This window comes from Excalfactoria chinensis, chromosome Z (assembly GCF_039878825.1).
Source record: "Excalfactoria chinensis isolate bCotChi1 chromosome Z, bCotChi1.hap2, whole genome shotgun sequence".
NCBI classification, from domain to species: domain Eukaryota; kingdom Metazoa; phylum Chordata; class Aves; order Galliformes; family Phasianidae; genus Excalfactoria; species Excalfactoria chinensis.
Window position 1 is genome coordinate 49,428,214 of NC_092857.1, and position 22,375 is coordinate 49,450,588.

The 22,375-nt window shown below is 35.5% G+C and overlaps 1 protein-coding gene across 3 annotated transcripts in view; it reads left to right on the forward strand.

The window, feature by feature from the left end:
* The window catches only part of FER (FER tyrosine kinase), a 159,407-nt gene that overhangs the window by 66,364 nt on the left and 70,668 nt on the right, over positions 1-22,375 (forward strand). For all 3 annotated transcript variants that reach the window (XM_072359817.1, XM_072359819.1, XM_072359818.1), the window contains 3 exons: positions 11,505-11,597; positions 15,702-15,905; positions 19,056-19,178. In XM_072359817.1, coding sequence (XP_072215918.1) covers positions 11,505-11,597; positions 15,702-15,905; positions 19,056-19,178 — 420 coding nt within the window. The remainder of the gene's footprint in view (positions 1-11,504; positions 11,598-15,701; positions 15,906-19,055; positions 19,179-22,375) is intronic.

The following is a 22,375-nucleotide window of genomic DNA, read 5'->3' on the forward strand; positions in this document are numbered from 1 at the left end:
GGAGAGATTAGTTTGGATATAAAGACAAAGTCTTTTATGGTGAAGCAGTAGGAGGTTGCCCAGAGAGGTGGTGGAAGGCTAGTCACTGGAGACATTCAAGGTCAGGCCAGAGGGAGCTCTGAGCAACATGACCTAGCCATGGATGTCCCTGTTCATTGCAGAAGAGGTGGAATAGATGACCCTTTAAAGTTCTTTCTAGCTGGAAAGATTCTACAATTCCATGGCCTCTCATTTTCTCATATCATGTAAGGCCATGCAGAACTTTCAAGCAGATGCAGGAAAGCAGCTTCTGTGACAGCACTATCAGGAAGCTTGATGGTATAGATAGAAAATATTTTTTTTTTCTCTTAGTGACTCAGAAGAATTGAGGCATTTCTGTGCTTTGTAATGCAATACCAAGCAGATGCCTTGTTTATCTGCTCATGTAAGTAATTTCCTGCTGATTTGTGGCTCATTATGTTTGTATAAAGCTAAGATTATATAAGAACCCACTTATTAGGAAGGGGTAAGGGAGTTGTTCACAGTTACTTGCAGACTTCTACCATTTTATTTGAAATTGTAAAATGTCTTAAAAATGGAAACAGGACCAGTGTAAGTCTATGCAACATTGATACCCTTAGCTTCTTCCTTATTTATCAGCAGAAGAAACACTGACAGTGCAGTCATCTTGTAGAAATAGTGCCTATTAGTTTGTATAAGACTTGTAAATAAGCAGCGGTTGGATTCCTGGGCAGCTGAAGTTCAACTTAATGATTTTTGCTTTGGGCTGCTTTTCAAGCTTGCTAGCTGGGACTTGTGTTTTTGGCTCATGGACAGAACTTAACATGAAGCAAAAATGCTCCAAATGTCAGATGGTTGTAGCAGGTGTGGAGAGTGAACTATTGCTGTAAGGCTATGTTCTTGTTCTGTTTTCTTCTTTTCATAAATCCCACTTTCCTGATGGACACGCATCAAAGAAAGGGCAATCCACGAAGATATACTAAGGCAAGAGACAGTTAAATCCTATCACACTTTGTCCTGAGTGCTGGATGTTACTGACTAGCCCAGAATTTAAGAGATAAGAGATAATGAAGCCTCTGAGCCTCTTTCCACTGAGCATACCTGGAAATTTCTGAAGTAAAAGATTAATCTGGCAGTAATGTTTTGGTAGACTAGGAATCAAACTATACATAGTTTGCTCTGAAAGTGTTGTCTCCCATGTATTTCTATGAAAACTGCAATAGATATAAGGAGCATAAGAACATGATTTGGTATTTAATTTGCAAAACACTGTTTTTCAATGTAGTGACCACCATTAGGTATGTATTTTCACTGGTGGTAAAGACAAGCCTTCATGCCATGCTCATAAAATTTGCCCCAGTGGAGGTGATGCACCGTTGCTCAGCTGTTCACATCCACTGTTTGGTCTCCATAAGCATTCATGAAAGGGTGCAGTTCTTTCTGCGAAGTGGTGGAGTTCAGTAACACACCTTTGCTTCACACACACTTCGATGTCAGACACCCCCCTGTCAAACAGCAACAAAATACAATGGAGTATTGCTGGGGAAGTTTCAATCTCTAGTGCCATAATACCAACATCCACCTCTGACACCGTGGGCCAGCGTAGTAAGATAAGAGTCAATACTTTTAGAGCAACTTATGCATGTTTCTTAAAGTCAGCATATTATCTGGGGGGGAGGGGGGGGTTAACAAACAAACAAACAAACAAAAAGGAAAAAAGTGTTGAGCAAAAAAACTGTCCAGGGGAAGGGGAAAATTAGAAATATGAATGAACCTTGAATGAACTTTGGGAGGAACTGAGGAAAGTAGATTGTTCAGAACGTTTTACATGATGAATTACTATACCCTCTCGGAAAAAAGGAGAATGTACATACTTCTCTTTAGCTGCCAAAAATAGTTCAAAAGCTCTCAGTATTCCTTAGGGAAGAAATCTTCATTCTAATGTAGCATTGCATACCCCTGCGGGATCTGCAATTTCATTCAAAATCATCCCTGGAATTAGGAACGTTTTACACAGAAGATTTGGTTTGATCAGAAGTCACATGTTGGTATCTGGTATATATTTCTGGATGATTCTGTGTGTGTTGGGAGGAAAGTAGTAATTCTCTTCTGGAATTTGGCTTCTTAAATCTTTTTCATAGTGATTGGACTGATTTAGCATAATCATTAACTTCCATAGCCTTTAGGGAACTCACAGAAATAATGAGACAGAATTTGCTTGCTGTGTATTGTTTCTCTTCTCTTATATATTTTTTTTTCTTTTCTCTCCTTTATTCTTTTTTCCCATATCTGGTTGAAAATGCCCCCATTCTTGAAGGCAGTGACAGTGCTTCTGAAAGTACGTAGTTATGACAAGCCTTCAACTGTTACTTGAAGTTCATGATTAGTGAAGATCATTTCCAGTTCCAGGTGACATTCTTTGGCATGTGTGCTGCTTTCTAGAGGTGTGATGGTGTCTGCGTGTGGCATGTGTGAATGGTCAGCATCATTTCTTTATATCACCTATTAACCATTGCAGAGACTCATTGCAGAGGAATAGAGGCTCAGTGCTCCTGCTCTCATATAACCATGTTGCAAAGATGTGCGATATTAATCTGCTAAATTAATTGTGTGGAGCACTGTATGTACAGTTTGGTTCTTCAGCAAGCTGCACTGTAAAACTGTTCATGCTGAATGTAGCCTGGAGGTTCTTAGCCGCTGTCTTCATACTATTAGCTCATACAGAGGTCTTTAACTAAACTTTTTATATTGCCTTGTTCTGATGGTAGAGATCTCAGTAGAGATTATTCTAACTGTATTCATTAATTCAAATTTATTATGAAGTTACTTTTTTCCTTAAGTAATATTTGTCAGTTTGGTGCATTACACATCAGCTTTTCTAAAAAGATAAACTGTCTGCTGATTACCTAAAACCTAACAGTTCCATTGAGGAAGTGTTAACTTTAAATGGTTTGTGGATGCACATGTACTACTGGCTATTAAAGCGTGTGTGCTTTTAATACCTCTCTGACAGACTGTAATGTTTAGATGACAGTAATAAAGAAACTTCTTCGCTTTTGGTTTGCTTTGCAAGTTTTATGTTCTTTTAATGTGTTTTTCTTTTTTTCCCCTCTAATATATGTTGAGCTTTATGCTGTTTTTAAATTTATGTTCTTGACATTTCAAGTCACTTTCATGAAATCTCACTTGATTCCCTGATTGCTTATTCTGACATTATTAGTGAGCAAGTAAACAGAAGGGTTTATATGTAACTGCTGAACTATAAACTGGATTCTACGTTAAAAAGTTACATCTGGTCTATGAAAATGTTTAGAAGCAGGATGAAAATGTTTAGAAGGAGGGAAAGGCAGCGCCATAGCCAGAATGTTGAGCAAAACTGTGACTGGCAGATGTTGACTGTGACCAATGGCTAATACATCATCGTGGTCTTTTGAATGATGAGCTGAATGAGGATATGGAACAACTTAGGTTTTCTTGCTTTTGTGAACGCAAGGTACTGTGGTAAAACTAGGACTACTCAGTGTAGTCTGTTTTAGATTCTTCATTTATTTATTCAGGACTGTAGCTAGAGGTGTCTTGTGTGCATATGCAGGGCTCTATTACTGTGATGTAACAGTGGAAAGCAAGGAAGAGAAGGATCATGTTTTGACTGTATTCTCTTTCAGCATTGCTAATGCTCTACAGACTCAAATTGGGATCATTTTAATTACTTGAAACTAGTAAAGTGAAAATATTAGAATTAACAAGATAATTGTACATCAAAGTAATAGTAGTATTTTAGTATTAATAGTAGAGTAATAACAGTGCTGTTGAAACCAGGGGGACAGTTCACATCTGCACATTTACGGACTGATTTTTTGGTAGGATCGAACATTAGTTTTGCTTCTTATTTTTTTCCTGAGAAACTGGAGTTATTAGCATTGAACCTTCATTTTTCAAAAAATATGTATTAATCCCAGATTTGGCTGTAAGCCTTCACAGATCTGAATTGGTTTCTTAAATTGCCTTTACTGAAATCAGTTCTGTTTTGCTCGGTATCATTATTCGGTCAGTTGAAGGAGATGTTAGAAGTTGGTTGTATAGAAATACTTCTATTAAGCGAGGCAGGAATTCTCTTGTGAACTTTCTGGACCCATCTGGAGTATCCAGTCCTGGGGCTCCCATCTCTGGAAAGATGTGGATCTTCTGGGGAGGATCCAGATGAGAGCCAGAAGGATGACCAGAGGGCTGGAACATCTAGCCTGTGAAGACAGTCTGAAGGAGCTGGGCTTATTCACTCTGGGGAAGACTCCGGGGAGACCTCATTATGGCCTTTTAATATTTAAAGGAAGATTACAATTAGAAGGGAAAACAGTTTTTTACATAGGTAGATAGCAATAGGACAAGGAGAAATGATTTTAAATGAAAGGAGGGGAAATTTACTTCAGATGTGGGGAAAATTTTCACAGAGAGAGAAGCAAGGTGCTGGAACATGCTGCCTACAGTGGTTGTGGATGCCCTGTTCCTGGAGGCTAGGTGGAGCCCTGGGTAAACCAATCTAGTGTCTGATCTAGCAGTTTGCAACCATTGCCAAAACATAGGAGGTGGAAGTGGATAATCTTTGAGGTCTCTTCCAGCCCAAGCCATTCTGTGCTTATTCTTTGACCTCTCTATCTGCCTTGCAAAAAATTTTGATTAGTTTACTTTTCCACAAAGCTACCATGGAAGGTTGCAGTGTCTCAGCTTACATGATGTATGTTAAACATTTTCTTCCCAGGGTCGTGAGTGAAGTTTTTGATGATAATTGTGTGAAATCAATTTTTTATTTTTTTTTTTTTAAATGGCCTGTTTTGTATATAATAATTAAAATGTCCTTTGTCTCTAAAAATGTTATTGCTGGCCACCATTAGAAGTACTCTGCTTCTGTAAAGCCCTCTAATATATATTTGTGTGTTAGAAAGATTTGCTAATTATTTTGAGGATGAAGGTGACATTTTGCTGACATTTCATGTGTAGCTTGAGTAATTGGTCCTTCGATACTCTAATTAAAACAGAAAATATGGTACAATCTATACAGTTTAACTCTACATTCTGTTCCAATAGTCATTCAGAATAAATCAAAGAATCAAAACATGATACTGTATTTCTTTTTTAAACTTAACTTCCTAGGGCTGAAATATAAGACATTGAAAACCTTCAGAAGATATTATGTAGCGGCTTTTGATAGTAACTTCATATAGTGTAGATGCATTTCTGTAGACGGGATTGTTGCAATAGTGCTCCGTTTCACATAGGTCAGTAATGAACTCTAGGTTACTTTTCAAAACAAGGTCTAAAAATGCCTGGAAGCATCAGGTCACTATTTATTTCATGTTCAAAATCAGAAGCTGTGCTAGAAATTATCAGGGAAGGAGCAGAATAGGGAATAAGATGTAGACCTTCTGTAGTCTGATGAGTGTCCACTTCCTGAATATTGTAGAACTGCAGAATAATGTAGGTTTGAAGGGAGCTCAGGAAGGCCATCTGATCCAGCTTCTTCCTCAGAGGCATGTGAGCTTTGATGTCGTGCCAGTCTGTGTGGGATCTTCATTTGAGTTCTGGACAGCACCAACAGTGGAAATCTCTGTGGGAAGCTTCTGTATTTGATCATATTCTTCATTGTGATGTTTTATTGTCAAATTTTATAAAAATTCAGTAAGTAGCTGAAAAAAAAATACGGAAGGAGAATTGTTCCATGACTCCTCCATTTAGGAACTTCACATTTGATACAGGGTGCTCTAGCATTTCAGTTCTTCAGAGGATGAGGAAATGCTCCGGAGCGTTATCACTGTCCTTTTCCGTATCAGGCCATCAGGATTCTGGTATGACCTATGAAGTACCTTTCATCTCCAAATGAGCTGTTCTCAAATTTCATGCTGGCAGATCTGTGCTTTTTACGCTACCCCACAGTTTCGAACGTGGAACACTAATTTACATCTGATGCTGAGTTTTACAATATGTACGCATCAATTATGCATCATGCGTGTTGCTTTGGAAGGTGTTACCGTTATTTAAAACAGAAAATACTAGCTTATTTGTGAATGGTTTTTGAATAGCTGAGTTGTTTAATTAGTTTCACTGTATACTTTATGTACTTTTAATTAGCTTTAAATGCTTTAATTTTTAATAACTTTGTTACTCTTCATGGCTCTGCACAGTGCTGCTTCTAATTCTAGATACATACAATGACAAAATAAGAAAAAGCAAACCATTATTCCTCCAAATTCCATTCTTCTGGTATGCTGAGCTTGAACAATGTATTTATGTTCAGTCAGCAACCAGTTCTGTCTGGAGATACCATATAAGTAGTTCAGAATACCAGCTTTTGTTTCTCCATGTTTGTACATCTGGCCTTTCTGAGATTCCCAGTTCTGTCATGGATGAGAGGGGTGGGGTAGGAGGAAGAAACCTTTCAGTGTTTTGGCTTCGAGGTTTCAGGGTCTTCAGGCATGTTCTACTGTACATTCAAGTTTTCTATCCGACAACATTTACCACTCCTTTGATGAAATTACAGATGATTAGTAAGTGCTGTTACCTGTAGAGAAGGCATTCACGATAAAGGTTTTGCCATTAGTATATTTGCATATCAATAAGCAAGCCAGAGTGGCTGTTGTATGCTAAGTGTATTGCGTGTTTTTCGGACCTCTAAGTAACATCTCCTCTACTGAGGTGACTAATGCAGAGTATCACTTTCAGAAAATGACGCTCTCACTAGAGGTTCTTTGAAGAACTCCTGCTTATAAATCACAAAACTTAATTCTCATGCAAGATGCCTGTAGTGTTCTAAGAGAAAAAAAAAAAAAATCTTAATCACTCTCCACCATATCTGCATTTGAGGCCTTAAGATGGAAATTGTTCTGATACTTTTTTTCATCAGAGAAATCACATTTTTTAAGCAGAAATGAAGCTAGCGTTTGCTTCACATAAATAAGAGTGTCTTAATTGCTCTTGCAGTTACTGTCTACTCCCTTTTTTTTAATCTATGTGTTCACTGAACATATCATTTGTAATAACTACCAGGAATTCTTCCAGTCTAGTTTCATCTTAGAGCTCTTGTACCTTACTGAAGTAAGTTTTATTAAAATTTCTGAGTACCAGTTCCCTCATCAAACCTCAGAACAACGATTATCGTGCTCATCTTTTAAGTATTGTTGATTGTGTTCTTCCAGTTAAAATCTCTTTTTCTTGTGGGAGCATGTTTCTTTTCTTTCAATTGGAGAGTCCTTGTCATATTCCCTTTACATTTCCTCTGAAGTTTTTCTGCTTTCATTTGCAAGCCTGCATCCATCTTCTGTATCAATGCTGCTGGTTCGTATCTGACACATTAAGTAGGTTTTTCTTTGTGTAAAAAATATTGCCCTATTTGTATCACTGATGTATGTGTCTGGCCAGGCTTTTTTTGCAGTATTCAGTGAATGCTCCATTATACGTTGTGTCTCTTATTGCTAATCTCCTACTTTTTGATTGAGCTAGTAACACTATTTGCCTGTCCCTCAGTAGCATTAATACTCTCTTTATCTTAGATTTTTTTATAGCTTCTTACTTTCTTGCTTCTCTAAGGAGGATATATATTATTCTCCTTCTCTAATAATGTCTGAGATGCAGCTATTTCTATGGATTCTTACAGCTAAAAAGCTTTTTTTGGGCTTTTACATTATGCAGTTCAATTTAAACAAAATCTTTTGTCTTACTCTTTTATCCTGCCCACGTTCATTCAGAATAGTGTTGTGAAGATGATTCTTTGACCTTGTCAATTTGGTTGTCACACCTCAGGGTGTACTGTATTTTGCATGCACTCTAAGAGAATCTGCGGTGTTTTTGCCTATTAAAAGAGCAGCATGCTTGGCAAATAGGAGATTTTTGCCCATGGGATGCTAACAGTTGTAATAGATGGCCACAGAAAGTCACAGTGGAAAAAAATAATGTAGGATTTCATGTTTCGCAAAATCCCCCAAAGTGAACAAGCGACATAAAAAAGAAACAAATAACAACTCTGCTTTCTGTATCTTGCATGTCAGGAAATGATCAGACAAAAGAGTGAGTGCTTTACTTGTGGTTTTCAGCTGAACTGAGCCCTGCAATTCTTCGTGGGCTCTTACACTTCATTTTTTTCTGTCTGCACCTTGTCAGGAAAGGAATAAAAAAAAAAGGGGGGGGGGGGGGGGGGAATAGGAGTGTCAGAGTGCTTGTCTTCTATATTGACATTTCTTTAGAAAAGAAGGGGTAACATTTCAGACCAGTAGAAATGGAAAAAATGTAACTGAAATGATAAGGATGAGGTGTGTACAACTGGAAAGAGGGTTTCAGCATCCTTATTTCATGGTAGAAGAAATGCAACATTCCAAAGTTGATTGCTTTTAGAATATGACAGCATTCTGATCTGATGATTACAAGTGGCTGCCGTCAATCCGTTACTCAGTAACTGTTTAACTCATATTACAAAACCTGTAGAAATAAAAGCACTAATGCTTTGCGTTATTTACCAGTGATAATGACAACAAGTCACATCTGTAAAATGAATTATTATATTCCCTTTGGAAATTTATCGATCAGTCTTGCATTACTCTCAGCTAAGTGGTCAGAATAGAAGTGCTTTTAGGTTTTCCTGTCCACCGGCTAGAAAATTCATGACCACCTGTAATTGTCAGCCCCAAAATGTGGTGGTGGCTCATATTAATTCTTCCCGGAAAGTCAGAAGTAGGTTTGGTTCAAAAAAGAAGATGTTAACCAGTGCATTTTCCCAAGTTTATTCTCTCATTTGCTCTTGTGCCATAGGTTCGTTTAAACACTGCTGAAGAAATAAATGTGTTCTGTATGGGCAGTGTTTATCTTCATGCATATATAACAGAAAAGTATAATTTATTCTGCAGTAATTCAGTCTTTGCATAAAATATTATAGCCCAGGGATTAGTTTTCTTTTTAATAAAACTGGTCTAGTGCAAAATAAAGGAAAAATCAAATCATGCCACAGTTTTGCTGGTATCTCAGAAAGTAATTAATTCAAGCTAATACGGAACTGAATCAGTTAATACTTTTTAGGAGCTGCATTGAGTATGTTAGCAAGCATGCTGTTCCACAGGGCTCTTTATAACAATCCCTGTTGCTGAATTCTTAATTTCTTCCCAGCGTCCTTCTCAGGATTGTTACTGTAGTGTGGTGTGTGTTGTGAGTGTATCTGAAATGTATGTGCTGATTGCACAGACAGCGTGGCTGTGCTGGTTGGTCACGCGCCTGGTGTTAATGCTGGAATGAGTTATCTTGGAACAAAATGATTTTTTCTTTCTCTGGAGACACAGGGGGTGTGTGCTCCCTGTTCGGGTTCCTTCAGAATTTTTAAATAATATTCTGAAATCATCCTTTTGCCTACTAAATTGTTTTCTGAATTCTGAGGGCCTTGGCCAAGAGATTCAAAATCTGTTGTGGCTGTGAAGATACTGAAAGACAGCTCTGTTAACATTTTATTCAGAAATCAGGCTTAAAATATCACCTTGACTTATCTAATAAGGCAGTATAGATTAAACAGAAAACTAGCTGGGTTCTTCTGAGTTGTATTCTTATTTTAGTTTAGGAAATGATCAATACTTGTGAGTAAAATATCTTTTAGCACTGATGAGTATGCATCCTCAGTGAAAATTGATTTACTGCAAGAACTAATCGACGCATCTAAGATACTCTGCATCTGAGCAATGGCCAAAATATCAGTGTTGCTGTTCTATAGTTCTGTTCAGGTTTCCTGATGAGTAGGTAAATGGAATAAATAAACTACACACTGTAGTTCTGTTTGTCATGTGTTTGATGTGTGCAGTGCAGGCAATTTAATAGTCTGTAAGATACAAGAATAGTTTCAGCATATCAAAGGGAATGTACAATGAAAATTCTGAAATATATTTATAAATGTACTGCATTTTGAACAGAGCCCAAGTTTATGTCTTCAATCTGCATTTTAGTGTTCCTTCTATTTGAAGTGTCTAGTGATGCTTGTCAAAGTCCTGTGATATGGTACAGTTTGTAAGTCTTACAGGTACTTTGAAAAAGAAAAGAACCTTGCTAAAAACTTTCTTAATAAGGAAAAACTGGTTAATGTAGCCCCTTACTTGTAGTTGAATGGAAGCTGTTAGTGCAAAACAGAATGAAAACTGAGTTTGTTTAGGGGAAAATGTAATGGAATTCTCCCATATTTAGAAACTTCTTTTTTTTTCCTGTCATCTTAGAAGTAAACATGTAAATTACAGTTAGATCTAGTGGCTCACTTCTGAAGAGATGTGTGAAATGCGTTGGTCATTCAACACTTGGCAAGCATGCAAGCAAAATTAGACTACATACACTTGTTAATGAAAATTTCTTTTGGTGTAGACAATTTAATTCTGTTTTTAATTAAATTTAATTTATTAAGGCAATGCTTAAACTATATTCTGTAAACTAAATTCCATTTTATAGCGATTGTAGTACAGGTATATTTAGTATATGGGGTTAGTAGATTTTTGTTGCCTATTCAGAAGTCACAGAATAAACTGCAACTGCATTTATGACACTAACAGATTTTCATTTTTTTCAGTTGAGGATGTACATTCAAAACATTGAAGCAGTCTCTCTTGTAACACTACCAAGCAGATGTAGTCTGTCATCCTTAATGGTTTAGTTAACCTATAGCTAATTGGGAAGAGATTGTTGACTTGTGGCCCCCTTCCACGAGTTAAATGATGTATTTCATAAAGTATCTTGGCCTATCCTGAGAGTAAAATTATGAGAAATAAATGTTAAGAATATTTATTGTTACTATTATTGTTTTCTGAGAGATTCTTTGATATGGAGATCTGATGATGAATTAGAGATGTAGAACTATGCAGTCTTGCATTACAAACACCGTGGACTTGTCACTGATCTGTGCTGAATTAAAAATGATTAAAAGCTCGTTCAGTATTCTAGTTGCAGTGGCTAAGCCTCTTTATTCAGAATTAGAAACTTAGACAGTGGTTTCTGCTTGTGTAGTTCTGCAGTGCCAGAAAAAGAACTTGATCTTCGAATGATTAGTATTAGTGTTTACAGTTAGTGTATTGTTAGAAAAGAACACAATAGTTAAAGAGGAAATAACTCCACATACATGAAGTATTTTTTGAGCTCTATTACATGGGTTTTCCTTTCTTATTGTTTCAAACCAATATTTGTTTGGAAAAAACATATTTCAGGAGAACTGGGAATTAAATGTTCTGTTTTAGGGTACAAAAGAATTCTCTTTATAGTAAACAGTAGTGATATTTAAGATTATGACAAAAATATTACAAGTTTGTTAGCTTTTAAATTTGTATGTATTAGTTTAATCCCAGTGATGTTTACACAAGCTTTCTGGTATGTCTTAATAGAACCTCAGTCTCTCTCTCAATCCACGATTCTAGATGCCATGTTCTCCATAATTCAATTACTAATGCTTAGAGGTAAACTTGTATTGATTTGCTTGGCTTCATTGGAAATTCTGCTTTTCCTTCTAGGACAAGAAGGACAAAGTCTCAAGATTTGACACTATACGTCACTCCATAGCTGGAATTATAAGGTCTCCAAAATCCATGTTGGGCTCATCGTCAGTAAGTAATATCAATAATTTACATTATCTCATTTTTCAGCCTGAGCAAGATTCTCATCTACATAGACAAAAATCGTAATATGATTAAAAACACTGTTCTGCTTGATCAGTGGACATGATAATACTGTTGCATAATAGCATGTAAGAATAATTCTGAAATATCATACCTGTGGGAAAAATAAATTGTATATTCTTTGCAGTACCCAGCATGGTGCTGTAATTTTAAGAATATTCTTTCCTGTGTCAGTTTACTGGCAATGCTGTATAATGTGATACTTTGTAATGCGATTGCCAAGCACATAATAAGCATTTCTGCAATAATTATATTCCCTTATGTATATCTATTTACTACTTCAATTACTGAGGTACTATTGAAGTTATTAGATATTGTAACTCTTGTTTCAATCACTACTTAAAATAGTTATTTGGTATCTCTTATAGCTAGCTTTTGATAAGGTTCCTTGATGGAGAAACTTTCTTGTTGTCTGGATATGAAAAAAATCATGAAATGAAGAGGGGGGGAAAAAACAACAATAAAAAACAACACTGCTTTTCTAGTACTTCTGTTCTTTTGTTTTCCTTTTGCCTTTTAAATCTTGTGGAAGCATGCAAGACTAGATGAAATACTTGAGCACATACTAAGGGAGCTGTTAGGTTTTAACTGAAAACCTTCCTTCTGGAAATTTGGCTGAGTGTTCCTGGAGTGGAATGGGAACCCTGCCATCCTGCCTTCCCTTCTCAGCCTTCTCTATTCTTCCCCACCTCCTCCAATAAAATAAAACCAGGTTACAGTTTGAGCAGAATTTGGAAAACTTATTTCTAACTAACTGTGATCTTGACACCTGAAACTTCAGCTCAAAATAATATTTTCAGGACATTTTAGAATGAGCAGGCCTTCTGTGTTATTGAGTAACTTCAAGGTTGCACCCACCAATTAAAGGGTCCACTAAAGTCCATTTTAGCTAACAATGTTTAACGTGAGTGTATATATGTACATATAGAATCGGATTGTTTGAGATGTAAAGTCAAATCTGAGTAACAAGTACGCTCTTCACTACCTATTACTTAAAAGAGTACAAAGTCAGACTACATCAAGCAATTCAGATTTGCTTTGTGCATGTGATGATTTATCAATTTCTGTTGTATTGGGAAAGCCAGTCATGGATATACAAATGAAATTTGCTTCACATTATAAGCATTTAGATTTAAGATGTGGTTAGCTATTCATCTTTTTTATGCTGAAAATTCCGTAACTGTGTTGATTGCTAAATGGTGTAAATTGGTGTATAGAGCTATCATAAAACTGTACAAACTGATTAAGGAAAGTGTGTATTATAATTATAAAGTGCATAACATAAATTAGTGAAGTACAAGCAAAAAAGTGTGTTACCTACCTGCTTTCACATATATTTAAAGTTTATTGAAACGGAAGATGTAAAATCATATTTTGGTTTGAATGCAGTGATGTTTTAAAAATGCTGTCCCATATTTAGTTGGTAAGAGATGTCAGCAAAGGATACAACTTTCTGTTGTTAACTTCTAAATAAATGTTAGTTGGAACACATTTAAAGCTAGGAGGAAGGCTGATGTTAGTATCATGAGCAGCATCATAGCTAACATTTTTAAAATGTTTTCTTATTTCTTCATGAGCTTTTTCTGTGTTGTTTTTTTTTTTCTGGAGATGTGGTCGTGATTTTCTGTCTAAGCAGCAACTCACACTTGACCCAGTTTGAACATAAGGAGGTGTTATTATCTGGTGACTGCCTCTTCTGTAAGCTGTAAAATAAATTACATGTCAGAGGGTTTTTTTAACCTCCTTTTGTGAAGGGTATGGACTAGTTTATTGACCCTGAGCTGTCCTTTTATCCTTACAGGCATTTCCTTTGGTGTAGAAATGTGTTTATGTGGCAAAGGCTTTGCTGCTTTGAACCCCTTAATGCTTCTTGATAGAATAGCAAAGATCTGGTTTTTTTTTTCAGCATCTTTGATCCATAAATGTTCAAGTGAATAACCTCTTAAAACATTTTGAAAGATTTTGTGTGTGTGTGTGTGTGTGTGCGCGCTCTAGGGCTTTCTGCAAGAGAATAGCTTAGTGTCGTTTAAGTATAGCACACAACTCAAATCTAAGAAATATTTAACTTTTGATGAAATTGAAATGAGTGCCTTCTTGACCAAGCAAAATTCTGGGCTTTCATTAATTCTCTACGCAAATAAATACGGTAACTTGGAGTACATCTTTTTCTCATAAAAGCGTTGATATCTTTCTATTCAAGCTGTTATTCTTTTTCTTCATAGTCCTTCTGTATTAAAGCTTAATTGGTAAGAGAGTATCCTTAGTTTTTCTAGCCATGACTGTGTTGGTCACTGTTTTGCTGTCAGATCTCACGTCTGAAATAATCCCTGATAAAAGAGACACCCAAGGATGGTAGATCTCTCTTTTGATGCCTGAGAAGAGCAGACCTAGTCAGACTTTTAGAAAGGGCTTCCAGTTTTCCATGAAGTTCTTGGACTAATAAACTATACCCTTTGAGGTGTTACTTGGGAAGACAACCAAGACCCCACAGATAGCAGCATTTGTTGTACCAGATACCTTACTATGAAGGTTCTCAAGAATTACATACATTTGGAAGCAAGTTGTCAGTAGACTCCCTTTCTGTTGTCATTTTTTTCATTCCTGCCCAGGGAATTCCTAATGACTGGAATTTTTTGTTTCTTTGCTTTGGATTTTTTTTTTCCCCCCCTTTTTTGGTTGGGTAGGTAATCTCAACCTTACTGTCCCCTGAAGAAGATGGTCAATATGCATATTGCCTCCACCCCTTCCAAAGCCATGTCATTTCTTTACTCTAGCATGGCACCAGTTGAGTGTATCTGTTCACTTTGTCCAGCCTAGAAGGGAAAATCAGGATACCATCTTTACCAAGAGGGAAAAAAAAAGTTTCACTGGGGTAGGGAAGCATCTAGAGGTTCATTCAAAATCCTGTGTTTTGTTTCTATCTGCTTGGCAGTGCTTAGCTGAGATGTGGGTCTTTGTTCTGCTAACCGGAATGCAGTTCAACTTGCATGGGAGACATCTATATATCACTCAACTCCTGATACAATACACAATATATAGTTTTGCTGAGAGCTTTTTCACTTGGCAGTAAGAATTTGCATGGCCTCTGGCACCGATGATTTCAAATGACATAAAGCTTCTGGGTCTAGTCAGAACAAGCAAATCTGAAGTTGTTGTTGAATATAATGTTTTTCTAAGTGTTTTCTTAAACAAATCTAAGATCCTTTAAATTAATATGTGAAACTGTAGATAAAAACTCATTACCTTCTCTTACAGCCAGTGAAAATAGTGTCTAATAATCATGATGACTTTAGAAACTCAGTGCAGGTTTATGAGCATGGTACACCCACATCACTATTCTCTGCTGTCATGTAAGAGCTGGGAAAGTTGTCACTTAGAGCTATTAACTGATCATAGAATCATAGAATGACCCGGGTTGGAAGGGACCTCAAGGATCATGTAGTTCCAACCCCCCTGCCTAGCAGGGCCACCAAACATACACCTTTACTAGATCAGGTTGCCCAGGGCCCCATCCAACCTGGCCTTGAACACCTCCAAGGACGGGGCATCCACAGCCTCCCTGGGCAGCCTGTTTTGGTATGGAGCTTTTAAATTGTATGAAAACAATTCATCCAGTTTAAATGCTCTTTAAATTTAGTTTCTTATGTTTCTCTTTCAGAAATTTTTATAAAGAAACTCTTCATTTTTAATTGTTATTAATAGCATCTCAGAATGTTTAAGACAGTGAAAGAGAGTCATTGGTCACTGTTGGCCAATATGGCTTAAGAAAAACAGCCAAGCGAAAATTCTGCATTTTTATGGATATTTCATAGACTTAATGCTTTTCATGTAAACAGACTTAACTGTTTAGATAATAGAAAAAAAAGATTGATATCCATTTTGTGTAAGTATGCGAGCCTTAATTTTGTTAATAGAAATACATCATTTAGGTACATAAGTTAGAAATTATTGTTGTTTGTCATGCTTTTATTTAAAAGTAAATTTTAAAAACACGCTGTCACACTAACATTCTTCTTCAATATCTTTCCCAAGTTCTTTGATGTAATATCAACCACTGAGAAACCATTGGCAGAACAAGACTGGTATCATGGTGCCATTCCAAGAATAGAAGCCCAGGAGCTGTTAAAACAGCAAGGAGACTTCTTGGTGCGAGAGAGCCACGGGAAACCTGGTGAATATGTCCTTTCTGTGTTTTCAGATGGACAACGGAGACACTTTATCATACAATATGCTGATGTACGTCTCTGCTATAGTACTAAATATTCAATGTTAGGATGTCTGTTATTATAACTAAATGATTTAGTATCTACATAATGTGATATTACACACGGCTTTAATTTTTATATGAAATCTGTTGCAAATATTTCCATTAGTGCTCAAACCAGGGGAAGAAGTCATTCTAGGAGATTAAAGAAAAGTATTATTTTACGCTATATTGAAAAGCCAAAATATTTCTTAAGTGTTACGAAATCCAGAACTTGTTACTACTTGTTTCTGCGTGCACGTATATTTATTTTTAAACCAATTTTTGTACTTAGTACTAATCAGGTAACTTTTAATTCACACTAATGATTCTATTGAATCTAAATGAAAAATGCAAATAATCTGTGCTGGTTCCTGTACAGCTTAGAGTTTAAATCTCTGCTGTTGTGGAGGTGCCTTAATTCTTTCTAGCCCTATGAAGGCTGTTTTGTTCAGTAGATATCAAAATATTGCGAATATTACGCAGCACATAGGATCATGTATCCCTCATGGTAGTAACTTAGAATTTAGAATAAGACTGCCATTCTGGAAAGTATGTTGATATTCATATGCCTTTACCTGGTGTGTCTCTTGTATTCTTGTTTCTTGTTCTTGTTTACACATTTATTTTTCTAATTACCTTTCAGAATTGCAAATTACTTCAAAGTCCAGCTGTTCTCATACCTATTCTCATAGAAGAAATTCTTCTATGGCTTCAAATATAGTATCATTCTTTGTTTTGGTTCAGTAATGTTGACAAAACATACTTCAGTCTTTTGTTATAAGGTCTCCCAAAATTCCATCAAACTTTATAGAAGATTGCTTATGATGGTCTGATAACTAAGTTTACACTGTGGAAATTTTCCATGTCTAAACCTCCATCTGGGGGATTATGTGTTGTGTCCTGGTTTATTTCTTTTTAATGAAGGGCTGCAATATTTTTAAATCTTTATAAAATTTGAGGCCTTTCATAGACTTACCCGGCTGGATTTTTTAATAATTTTTATCTGGGATTTTCCTTGTAAAAGTGGACCTTGACACAAAGCTGGTGTTATAGTTCAGTTTTTTTATTGTCTCGAAGTAATTTGTGTGCTAGGGAAAATAAGAGCAATAAAATTATTTATAGCTAGACACACAGAATCTTAAAAGGTGCTTGGTTCTCTCTGACCCCCTGACCCATGCAGAATTAATTGGATGTAATATGCTTGGTGTGATTGAAATCATTTTGTGTACATCACTGTAGATTGGGCTTTAAAGTCAGAGCAGAGAAGTTTTTTTGGTAATTGTGACTTTAGGGCCACTCTTATCGGTAAGCTGAAAAATTAAATAAAGCTGTTTTTTTTTTTTTTTTCCTCAGTAATTTTATTTCTTTCTCTTAGAAATGATATTTGAAATATGAGATGTTGTTTAAGGCTGCATAGCTTGCCGCAGCCCAAACATTGTTGTGTCACTAGATCTTTTTGCTTAAACGTTTATTAATGGGGTATTGCATTAACCTGGTCTTGGGGTGCATTTAGGCAAGATTTTGTTGACAATCATGACAGCTAAAACTTTTTCTAAAGAAATGCAGAACTCCTTAAGTGCTCTGAATTAAATGTGAAAAGAGGCTTTAATTTAAAAAAGAGAGTAAAGCTCCTTTGAAAGGAGTTATAACTGGTGGGGCTGTTTGTCATACTATAAGAGGAAATGGATTCCTAGGCATGCCTTAGTAAGCATTTTGTCAGAGTATAGTTCAAGATTTTAAACATTTTGTTTACATTGGTAGAAACAAAGGGGAATTGGATTTCTGACTGGTCAGATCACTGGGGGGTTATGGTTTTCATTCACAGTTATTTTACTGAATGGGGGTCTGCAGAATATATTAGGATATATGCTTGTTTTAAGACTGATTCTTTATGTAACATTCTCCTTTGTTTTATCTCATTTTAAATGTAAATCTTAATAAAAGCATACATGAGATAAAAGAGTTCAATTGTTTAATTTTAAGCATCAAAATTCACTGCTGAAATTTGTTAGTTGTTCAAGGCTACTGTTTGTTCTCATTTCTTCTGTTTTGAGGCTGTGCTGCTCTAAAAATATTTGATAGTGGTGGTCAGGATCCTGTGAAAATATAGAGAATAAATCAACATTCTTTGCCCTGAAGATTTTACATAGATGGCATCAGATGGGTGTAAGATTGGGGCTGCAGTGAGGAAATAAAAGCTATACTGATTCTCACAGTAAGCTGATACTTAGAAAATCATGTATTTTTGATAATCAGAACAGAAATAAAAATGGGATTGTTTGAAAGGAGCTGGAATTAGTGTACTGCTCACTGAGTAGTGTTTTGAAGAATGCTGTGTGTTTGCTAAGACAATGTTACATATCTCTAATAATATATCATGAGACTTAACTGTTCCAGTTTTGTAGATTATGTAGTTAAAATGAACTAAATTGATAAAGATAGAGGAGTTGATGGAGAACAATTTTGTCTTGGCCATATGTGCTCTGTTGATCACACGCATGACTTGCCTTAGTTTTTAGCATCCAAACCACTCTAGTCTCCTCTGATAAACACTGATTATTAAAGGATGATCCTGGGTCTTGCACTTCATGCTAGAGTCTACTATTTGAATCAAACATTGTAAATGCAGTAAGGTCTAATTAATAATAATAATAATAATAATAATAATAATAATAATAATAATAAAGTTACTTATATCTTGTACAGATTATTTCCAGATGCTTGTTCTAGTTTATTTTCTGTTATATTTACGTAAATTACATATTATACAGTGTTAGGTGCTTAGGAATTTGGTGTTGTTTCAGGCTTATAGTATTTCACTGACATAGTTTGAGTACCTCAAATAGTCCCATCTTTGGAAATGCAAGTGCTGCAATTTTCTTTAAACTTCAGAATTTGAAGAAATAGTTATTTTATTCTTTTACTGCAAAAGAGTAATTCAGTAATTTTGCATTTATTAATATATTGTTTAATCATTTCGTGTAATTTGGTAGAAATGCTATTAAGTAGATAAGGACAAAAATAGAACTTCGTGAATGTGGACGTTTCTTTGCTTTGTTACTGTTTAAGGAAGCCTTGAAAAGCTTTTTTTGTAGTCTTTGCTTGTAGAGAAACAATTGTTTCCTTTTACCTCCATGCAGAATCAGTATCGTTTTGAAGGAACTGGATTTCCCACTATTCCTCAGCTCATAGAACATCATTATACAACAAAGCAAGTTATTACAAAGAAATCAGGTGTTGTTCTGCTGAATCCTGTTGTGAAGGTAATGCATGCATTTCATGAACTCTTTAAATGAAAAGACTAGGGAGGATTTGTGCTGTTACCTAAAGCAAATTCCTATGCAGCTTGAAAGATTTTTCATTCTTGCATATTGTTCTATGACTTTTTCTTCTGAGATTTTTCCAGCCTTCTGTGCTCCATGGAATGCATTCCTGTAAAATAACACTCCATACTGAATAAAATAAATTTTTACTATCTTGAATAACAGCATTCAGTCTTAAAAGTAAATCCTTATACTCCTCCTTCCTCTGCTTTGCATTTCCTTTTAGAATTTTACTGCTGTCACAGTAATTCCCCTAAAGTAGTGAGGAGTTTTTCTTGAATAAAACAGTGTGGTAGAATTCTAGCAAAGTTTGGAAAACTTGTGCTACCTCATCGTTTTGCTTCCATTTCATATAAGGTATGGATACAGGCATGGAAACAAGTATTACCCTGGCAACATATTTGCAAATTTGAAATTACAATTTCCTTATTGGTCAGTGTCATAGTAGAATTACTTCTGTAAGAGGAATGAGAAGGGATGGGACTTTAAACTATACAACTGTTTAGGAAGCTTAAAGAGTATCTGTGCCATTTTCCCCGAGTTCTGAAGTTGTTATCTGCTGAATTGACACTTCACGCATCCCTGAACTGTTTTTAACAGAAATGTTGGACTATGAGTAAGCCATTTGCACTTGATTAAAAAGAACAAAACCAACCAAGACCCCAAAACCCTCACACCAGTCTGAAGAATGTGTATAGCACCTTCTGTGTTACAAAAATTCTTTAAGTGTGACAATTTCTATTTTAGTTTCCTAATACAAACTCCCTGTTCTTTACCTTTAATAATCCTAAGAAATAAAAGCGTATTCATTTTCTCAAAATTAATATGGTTTTTATGGTTTTCTATGCTTGCCTATAGTATGTGCTTACAAATATAAAGTATGGCAATTTTTACGTACATATTTTTAGTTAATGTCATGATTATTACAAAATGGAGACTCTACTGAGTGTAAAATATTGCTTAAATTAATTGCTGAACCTATGAGAAAGCTTATCACTTCATTTTTGATGTGCAGATAATTATATTTTTTTAATATAAACTCTTTAAGCTAAAAATAAAAGTCTGCCAAACTCCAAGTGAAATCTTTTTGTTAATAAATTCCTTATATGAAACTGTTCTTTTTTTCTGTATTTCTGCAATGTGCATATTGTGAGAGCTGCTCAGTTTTTGCAAATGTGAAGTGATTGATTGTATGGTTTGTTTCTACGTACTGAATAATAAAATAATTTATTCTTATTTATTTTATTAAGGTTAAACAGTCCTGAAAAATATAAATTCTTTATTGACTGTTAGTGACTTTGAAGGCAGGGAGCTTCTATATTGCTGACATTTTTTTCATCTTATTTTCTGGGGGGGTTGAAGTTAGGTTTTTATTTATGTATAGTTTTCTGTAACAACATACAGTGAAAGAGTATTTCTATTATATACACAGTTGAGGAAATATGGTCCCAAATATGTTTTCAGATATCTATTGCTGTAATTTACCTCATGCCCTTTGAGGTATGAATGCAAGTAGAAATTATCTGCATGAATGGATGACTTAAAGTGCAGACATTATAAGTTAATTTCAGAAATGGCATGTGTACTGTGACAACTAGTTGGAATTATTTTCCACATCTTATGCTAATATTGGAGTATCTTTGAACTTTTCCTTAAAATTCATTTGACATCTGTAAAGTCTGTTTCTCCTGCAGCTGCAAAGTAGTCTTTGACATTTCATGCAATCGTTAATTTTTCAATGCAGATTGCTGTTCCTGTAATTACCTGTTTAGGAAGTGAAAGTTAAATATGATGGAGAACTTCACAGAAAAACAATTACACAGTGTAGTTCGTTTTTGCTTTCCTTCCTTCCCACAGTCATTTATCCTCCTTTACCATATTAGCAAAATTAGTGTTCACCTTCTGTGACGTTGCCCTTGAAAGGAGCACTCTTAATTGTGCTACAGAGGGCCTGTCCTCCATTCCTTTTCATGCAGACCAAATCAGCCTGCTTGGAATTTTAATGATATATAATAATGATCCTATTATTATATATTTAAATAGAAAAAACTACTGTCATTAGAATGATATCTGCAAGTGATTTTTTTTTTCTTAATGAGAAAGCCTCTTATTTATATTTATTTATAACCTTTTGGAAAATTGCACTGTATGTTCTTCAATGTATTATTGATGAAATAACTGATTTGAAGAGTGTTAAGAGTAACCTCAGTGCATACCCAAGGACTTTGTTAGCAGAGAAGCTATTCTAAATGCATAAAACATGTTTTCACTTCCTACTGTCTGTGACCTCCTGTTTTTGAAATATTCAAATTTCCTAAAGCGCATTCTGTTCACTTAAGAAGTCTGTATGAAATTGCAGATATGCTCAGTATGTTCAATAAAAAATAAAGTAGTCAAGGAAATAATAAACCAATTTTATTTGGATCTATGTACATTAACTTTTTAGCTTAGTTCAGAAATGCATTTCCGAAGCAAATCTGCCATTACCACTAAGGTTTTGAACTTTACTCCTTTAAAGAGGAACAGAGTATAAGATGCACAACTGATGACAGGATCTCAGACTTTGTAATCTGAGGAGATCAGATCTGAAATACTCCCTTGTCCTCCCGTGTTTGTTTTAGGGCCTCATCAGCAACTGTTTTGCTCTTCAAGTCTGCTGCTATTTCAGTACTGTGAACGTAGTTATAGTCTTTGGACCTTCTGCAGTAAATTCAAATTCCAGTCTCATGGAAAGCAGAACACCACTTCTTTGTCAGATGTACATTTGTTGCTTTCAATTCTGGATCTATTTCGAGGTCACAAAGAAGCCTTTGTTAGGGCCTCAAACAGTCACATGGGAAAATGATGAACTGTGAATAATGTTAAGTGAAATACAAATAAAAGGTGTATTTGATTTTAGTGGGTCCAATGGTGAACAAGTTTGCAAATGACCTGAGGATTCTGTGTGGGTCTCAGTCTCAGTTGCAGAATTTTAGTATTTTAGATGTGTAAAATTATGAAAAAAAATATATATAAGTGAGAAGATAGATAGAGTTAGTGATATTGTTTTCATAGAAGTCATGGGTAAAAATCTTATGTGACCTTAATTCTTCATTCACAAAACCCATTTTAGTTGTAGTTCATATCTAGAAGTGTTT